Source organism: Otolemur garnettii, unplaced genomic scaffold (assembly GCF_000181295.1).
Source record: "Otolemur garnettii isolate 467f Iridium unplaced genomic scaffold, OtoGar3 scaffold00001, whole genome shotgun sequence".
NCBI classification, from domain to species: Eukaryota; Metazoa; Chordata; class Mammalia; order Primates; family Galagidae; genus Otolemur; species Otolemur garnettii.
Window position 1 is genome coordinate 59578771 of NW_003852396.1, and position 7910 is coordinate 59586680.

A 7910-nucleotide genomic window follows, 5' to 3' on the forward strand; every position below is an offset into this window, starting at 1 on the left:
AAAAAAAAATTGAATTTGTAACAAAAGGAAGAGGAGGAGGGGAATCATGGCAGCTATGGTATGCAGCATTCTAAGGAGGAAAAAGTTGACAAGCTTGGTAACGGCTTCTGTCTGTTTCATGCATCCTGCCACTCACTCAGTGCTGTGGAGCAGAGGTTGTTCACAGTATAAACGGCCTGTTGCAATGGAAAATCCTTATAAGGAGCCTCTTAAGAAATGTATCTTGTGTGGAAAATGTGTAGATTATAAGAATGTACAGCTTTTGTCCCAGTTTATTTCTCCATTTACTGGATGCATTTATGGAAAACATATAACAGGTCTTTGTGGGAAGAAACAGAAAGAAATCACAAAAGCAATTAAAAGAGCTCAAATAATGGGGTTTATGCCAATTACATATAAGGATCCTGCATATCTCAAAGACCCTAAAGTTTGCAACATCAAGTATCGGGAATAAATGACATTTTACCACCAACAAATTTATTTTACGGTAAAAAAAAAAAACACAAATTATAATATTAAATGTTTTAATATATAAAACTATTTTAATGAAAAGTGATGAAATGAACTCAAATAATGGGGTTTATGCCAGTTACATATAAGGATCCTGGTATCTCAAAGACCCTAAAGTTTGCAACATCAAGTATCGGGAATAAATGACATTTTACCACCAACAAATTTATTTTACGGTAAAAAAAAAAAGCACAAATTATAATATTAAATGTTTTAATATATAAAACTATTTTAATGAAAAGTGATGTAATGCTTTGACCTGTCAGAAAAAAATATTATGACTATAACTCAAATACCATTTTAATAGGTATAAAGGTTGTAATTCACAATAAGAAAAAGCTCAAAAGTGACTAAAAACTAAGTTTTCCTAGTTTCCATGTTCTTTAAAATTATAAGCATTTGTTTGATGAAATTTTAAAGTGGAATAAAATAAAATGCATTTTATGTTGTCTTTGATCTATAACTTGTAGCCTTATCTCCCAGGTCAAAGGGTACATTATTCAATTTCACTATATTTTGTGTAAAACCATTGTAGCGTTGAAGATGACTTTCAGTACAAATGTCATGGTACTTAAAGCTAAACTGGAATCTAGTTTTTCAGAGTCTTAATTAAAATCATAGTTTAAAATGGACAATATTATTTTTATTCTTTCCAGATGAATAGTAACAGAATTTTCACATCTTTTATTCAATCAAGCTTATCAATCTTTCTATGGCTTTTATTTTCTAACATACCAAAACAATTTTAAGAAGCAAAATACTGTATGTAATGTCATAGGAATGATGTCTCCTTTCTTATTTCTCATATACTGTATATATAAGCCTGACTCAAAAAATAATGTTACTTGCTTTACAGATTGCTCTAAAGAATAAAAAATGAATAGCATAAACCCACCCAAAAAGCCCTCTGAAGATTTAAGCAGACATAGGAGAATTTTTGCTCAATCAAAAACACAGAAAAAAAATCTTTCTGAATCAAAGAAGGCTAGAAAGATATCAAGGTAAATTTCCATAAAATGTTATGCTATAAAAACAAAACTTTTAATACACTATAAAAGAGGAATGCACAATAAACACTTGTTGAATAAAGGAGCAATACCACATCCCAAGTGTACTACATAGTACTTTATCACAAGCATAGAACAATAAAGGTTGAATGCCATGTCCCAAATACCACTTCATATATTTCCATTTTTCCCAAATTTTTACATATTTGCGTAAGTACCAAGAAAAGATATCATCAAGAGATTTTAAAGTTTGGTGTTTTTCTGTCTTTCTTGCTATGTTGCTCAGGCTGGTCTCTTAACTCCTAGCCTCAAGCAACCCTCCAACATCAGTCTCCCAAAGTGTTGAGATTACAGGCACAAGCCACCACACCCAGACATATGTTCTGGAATGCTGGGCCAGAAGTGTCTCAGATTTGGGGGTTTTTTTCCCCTGGATTCTGGAATATTTGCTTTATACCAGTTTCAAATCAGAAAATTTGAAATGCAAAATATTCCAATGAGCATTTCCTTTGGGTATCATGTTGGCACTCAAAAAGTTTCCAATTTTAGAGCATTTTGAATTCTGAATTCTTGAATTGGGGATGGTCAACCTGTATAAGCACTATATAATCTGGACGTAAGTTTGTGAAATAATTCATGTATGCAATATTTGAAATTATTCAGTCAGGCCTTTAAAGGGGATAGCAACATTCAATCCAACTACTCCTTTTTAAATTATAAACATCACATTTACATTCACAGAAATGCTAAGTACTTTATGTTACTAATCCAAGTGGGGAAAATATACATTTTGTAATTGCCTTACCATTTCACTCACTTTCTTCTGTAAAGAATATTTAGAAACCTTGAAAAATGAGAGAGAAAATCTCATTAAAATTCTTTATCTACAACAAATTCCTGCTTATAGTAAAATTCCATGCTCTAAAATGTAGCATTCATTTTCTTTTTTTTTTTTTTTTTTTTTTGAGACGGAGCCTCAAGCTATCCCCCTGGGTAGAGTGCCAAGGCATCACGCTCACAGCAACCTCCAACTCCTGGGCTCAAGCGAGTCTCCTGCCTTAGCCTCCCAAGTAGCTGGGACCACAGGCGCCTGCCACAACGCCTGGCCATTTTTTGGTTGCAGCCATCATTGTTGTTTGGCGGGCCCGGGCTGGGGATTCGAACTCGCCACCCTAGGTGTATATGGCTGGCGCCTTAGCCGCTTGAGCCACAGGCGCCGAGCCGTTGCATTCATTTTCTATATACCATTGATTTTTAGTGGCAATTTTTCAAAATTTTATTTATAATAATGTTCTTATAACAAAAACAATGTATGAGCTCGGAGCCTGTGGCTCAAGCTGCTAAGGTGCCAGCCACATACACCTGAGGTGGCAGGTTCGAATCCAGCCCAGACCTGCCAAACAACAATGATGGCTGCAAACAAAAATAGCCAGGCATTGTGGCGGGTGCCTGTGGCAGAGGCAGGACAATCTCTTGAGCCCAGGAGTTGGAGGTTGCTGTGAGCTGTGATGCCATGACACTCTACCCAGGGTAACAGCTTGAGGCTCTGTCTCAAAAACAAACAAACAAACAAACAAACCAATGTATGTATATTTGTATATTTATTCAACACATATTTATGGCACCTACTATATTCTAGAGACTTTCCTAGACTTCTAGGATACAGCAGTGAAGAAAACAAAGTCCTTGCCCTTAAAAAGTTTTCTTTCTAATGGGGATGGGGTGGTGGGGGTAGGATACTTACAAATATAAGTAAAAAGTACTCGTAATATGTTAAGACAGCGATAACTACTAAGACAAAAACAAAGCAAGAGAGATAAAGTGAGCAGTCTAGGAGAGTTTGCTACTTCATATTAGCTCTTTATTGAAGTAAATTTTTTTTTAAAAAGATAAGCATAAGAATAATAATTCTTTTTTTTCATAGCTATGTACATTAATGCAATCACAGGGTACAATGTAGTGTTTTCATATACATTTCAAAATACTCTCATCAAACTGGTTAATGTAGCCTTCATGTCATTTTCTTAGTTATTGAGTTAAGACATTTATACTCTGCTTTTAGAATAATAATTCTTTCAAACAAATCATCTCACAACCCAGAGATAACAGTCATGACCACCCTGGTACTTCCAGATTTTATTTATGCATTTACACTTTTAAAAGAGAGGCAGTTACTACTTTGTAACCTTTTATTTTATTTATTTATTTTTTGAGACAGAGTCTTACTATGTCACCCTCTGTAGAGTGCTGTAGCATCACAGCTCACAGCAAACTCAAACTCTTGGGCTTAAGTGATTCTCTTGCCTCAGCCTCCCAAGCTGGGAATATAGGCACCCACCACAACGCCAAACTATTTTTTTAGAGATAAGGTCTCATTCTGCCTCAGGCTGGTCTTGAACACCTGAGCTCAGGAAATCCAACTGCCCTGGCCTCCCAGATTGTTAGAATTACAGGCGTGAGCCACAACCTATTTTAATTAATAAATAATGAACACCTTTCTATGACAAATTAATATATAACATAACTTTTTAATAGCTACATAGCATTCCATAACTTTATCTTATTACCTAAATATCTCATGTTTCAAATTTTTACAATTATGAATTATTCTGAAATAAACATGCTTATACCTAGAATTCTGTAGCTACTCATATTGGCAGGATTAATACCAACAAGCAGAATTCCTAAGGTTTATTGCTATAGACTTTTAAAAACTGTAGCTGAGTGCCTATAGCTCAGTGGTTAGAGCACTGGCTCTGTGCGCCAGGAGTGGTGGGTTCAAACCTGACCCACGCTGCTTGACAAAAAAAATGAAATCCAAAAAATAAAAACTGTTACACAGTGCTCCAGTGTGGTTAACCAAATTAAACCCCAACCAGCCATGTATGAGTGCTCATTTTCTTAACCCCTTACGCTTGTTAATTGTTAAGCAAGAATACAGTAAGTACTTCACATTTCGTATGAAATAAATTTTTTAGCCTCTGCCATAAATGAGCTGATAATTTTATTTCATTTTGGTATAATGGATTAAGTGTGATTCATTTATTTAAAAATATCGAACGCTTACAATAAGTAAAGCATTGATGTAGACACTGGGGAGTATAATAATGCTAGACCAAAAAGGTATCCTGCCAAATTTAAATTCTAAGAAAAACAGACAATAAGTAATATAAGATAAAATATATGGTATATTGGATGACATTGATAAATGTTAAAGAAAAATAATAAATCAGGGAATCAGATTATATAGATGAGAAAAGACCTTTTTGAAATAGCAACTTTTGAGTAAAGATTCGGATAGAAGTAAGGAAGAGCATTTCAGCAAGATCAGAGACCCTAACAAGGGACAATGCCTGATGTGTTCAAAGAACAGCAAGGAAATCTGTGTGACTGAAATGGAGTCAACAAGGGGAAGAACAGCAGAATAATTCAGAGAGGAGCAAAGGAAGAAGATAGGGGGACTCTAATATTGTAGGCCTTGTAATTTGTGATAGGGATTAGGTTTTTACAGTGAATGAGACAGAAAGCTGCTAGAAAGTTCTAAGCACAAATATGACACGCCCTTGTTTTGGGTTTTTTTTTTAGAAACAGTCTCACTATGTTGCCCTCAGTAAAGTGCCGTGGTGTCACTCAATTCTCTTTGCCTCAGCCTTCCGAGTAGCTGGGACTACAGGCACCCACAATACCCAGCTGTTGCAGTTTGGCCAGGGCTAGATTTGAACCCACCATGCTCAGTATATGGGGCTGCCGCCCCACTCACTGAGCCACAGGCGCTGCCCAACACAGCTCTTGTTTTTTAAAGGATCATTCTTAATATTACATAACACTACAAGGGAAAGGGATTGTGGCAGGAAAACCACTTAATTGGCTACTGCAATTCAGAGGATGATGAAAAAGGAATAGAGTGTTAGTAGTGGACGTAATGGTTAGATGCTAGATATACTTCAAAGGGAAAGCTGAAAAAATACGCAACTGGAAAAAAAGAGTTATCCTTAATCAGGTTAGGAAAGACTAAAGGCTGGACACGGTGGCTTACACCTGGAATCCCAGCTACTAGGGAGGTTGACGTGGAAGATAGTTTGAGTCCGGGAGCTAGAGGCCGCTAGAGCTATGATCAGCTATTGTACTCCAGCCTGGGTGACAGAGCAAGAACCTATCTGTTTAAAATAAAAGGCTCGAGGCCATAGCACAGTGGTTACTGCGCCAACCACATACACCAAGGGTGATGGGTTTGAACCTGGCCCAGGCCAGCTAAACAGCAATGACAACTGCAACAAAAAATAGCCCAGCCAGGCATTGTGGCAGGCGCCTGTAGTCCCAGCTACTTGGGAGACTGAAGCTAGAGAATCACTTAAGCCCCAGAGTTGGAGGTTGCTGTGAGTTGTGACGCCACAGCACTCTACTGAGGGTGACATAATGAGACTCTGGCTCTAAAAAAAAAAAAAAAGAAGAAGAAGACAAAAGAAAAAAGCCCGTTTTCAGAAAGGGAGAATTATAAAAACTTGGTTTTAAACATGTCAAGTTTGAGATGCCTTTTAGATATCCAGCAGAGACACCAAACAGTTAATCCAGGTTTGACTTACAGTTGGAGATTAACATTTTAATGTGTTCCATGTGTTGATCCTATTTTAAAGACAGAAGCTTGAATGAGACCATAGTAATTTTTAAGATATACAGAACAAAAGCAAAATAAAAGGGTAGAGGTCATCTAGAAAACTAAGGAAAAAAATAAATGAAAAGGTAGAATTTGAAAAATATATAAATATATCATTCTAATCCTGAATTCATTACCTGCTACCATTAACCAAAGATAAAACTAATATATTTAGGACAAATTTACCAAAATATTCTAGACCATCATGCTTCAGAGACATTGTAACCTCTGTATTTTGTATTTTATCAATATCTCTAGAATACCATATAGGTGCATTTCTGACATAGCTGAATTTGAAAGTAATATAATTATATTGACATGCAAACTTTTTATAGATGCTATGCTTAATATTTTATTTTTTCATTATAAAAAATCACATAAAAATTGGTTTATAATATCAGATAAAGGCATCTTTCTAGTACAAGGGAAAAACTATACTGATACTAACTAAGGTATTAACTATTTAATTTCAATTTGACTAATTGCAATTTCAAAGATATAATACAAATGTTTTCATATTATAGTTATCCCTCATTTTATGGAAAAGTATAAGAAAAGTTGACTGAAAAGCATACTGCATTACAGAAAATCTCATTTCCCCATTAATTGGGTATGTTACTTGGGAATAATGTCTCCCCAAATACTATGAGTAAAACATTTAATCCCTTCCTCTTCTTGAACATTTCAGTCCTAAGTCCATTAAGCTAGGTAGAACAAGGTACAGTTTGGTGAAGAAGTGGTAAGTGAATGTGGCTACAGCATTCCCCCCTAATTAGAAGATAGATGTAAGGAAATTACATAAAATATGGCAAGCCCACAGAGAACAGGGCAACAGGTTTGAATGGGGAAAAGAAGTTTCCCTATGAGGAGGAGGAAAGTCTGCTGCAGGGAATCAGAAGCTAAGTGGGGTAAGGAGGGTGACCCTGGAAAAGGACAACCCAGCTCAAGGTGTTAGAATCCAAGCAAGGAAAGGACATGAGGAAAGAGGGGATAGCAGACTGGCAGATTAGTCACACACAGGGTGATTTGTCAAATAATGTATTAATAATTATGAAAGTAAAAAAAAATTATGAAAGTGAGATTTCTCAGTGAAAGAGAAGAAAGGTATGAATTTAAAAAAAGGAAATAAACTAAAATGACCCTTGTGGTTTGGGACTGTAATTGGTGGTAATATGAATTCATGGTTTTCTTTTTTTTTTTTAGAGACAGAGTCTCATTTTGTCACCCTTGGTAGAGTGCTGTGGCGTCACAGCTCACAGCAACCTCCAACTCCTGGGCTCAAACAATTCTCCTGCCTCCACCTCCCAAGTAGCTGGAACTACAGGCACCCACCTCAAACACCAGGCTATTTTTTGTTGTTGCAGTTTGGCTGGCACCCTACTCACTGAGCCACAAGTGCCCATGAATTCATGGTTTTCAATATACAGAGATTGATACAGAAATAAACATAATTATGAATGTGTGTATGTATTTAAGTACATACAGATATTCCCTAGCTCTGTCCACTGACAGGGCCTGGCAGCACTGGCATCCCAATAGTAGTTAAGTGTAATATGCACATAACACCCAAATTGGCTTCTAGAAACAGAGCCAACATGGATAAATGGCTTATTCTAGAGTAAGATTATATAAAGTAAAATTTTATTTATTTATTTATTTTTTTTTTGAGACGGAGCCTCAAGCTATCCCCCTGGGTAGAGTGCCATGGCATCACGCTCACAGCAACCTCCAACTCCTGG

The 7910-nt window shown here is 36.2% G+C and overlaps 2 protein-coding genes across 4 annotated transcripts in view; one reads left to right on the forward strand and one right to left on the reverse strand.

The window, feature by feature from the left end:
- Window positions 1–7910, reverse strand: part of CCDC73 (coiled-coil domain containing 73) — a 124244-nt gene that overhangs the window by 71755 nt on the left and 44579 nt on the right. The window contains 1 exon segment of the mRNA XM_003781538.3: window positions 2323–2361. Within this exon segment, the coding sequence (XP_003781586.3) occupies window positions 2323–2361 (39 nt within the window).
- LOC100964182 (28S ribosomal protein S18c, mitochondrial-like) lies at window positions 47–454 on the forward strand. 3 transcript variants are annotated; one of them, XM_012803615.1, is made up of 2 exons: window positions 47–178; window positions 251–454. In XM_012803615.1, the coding sequence occupies exons 1-2, from the start codon at window positions 47–49 to the stop codon at window positions 452–454; spliced, it is 336 nt and encodes a 111-aa protein (XP_012659069.1). The 3 variants fall into 3 exon arrangements, with proteins under 3 accessions (XP_012659069.1, XP_012659073.1, XP_012659065.1); XM_012803619.1 differs by having other exon boundaries at window positions 47–255; window positions 314–381; XM_012803611.1 differs by having other exon boundaries at window positions 47–454.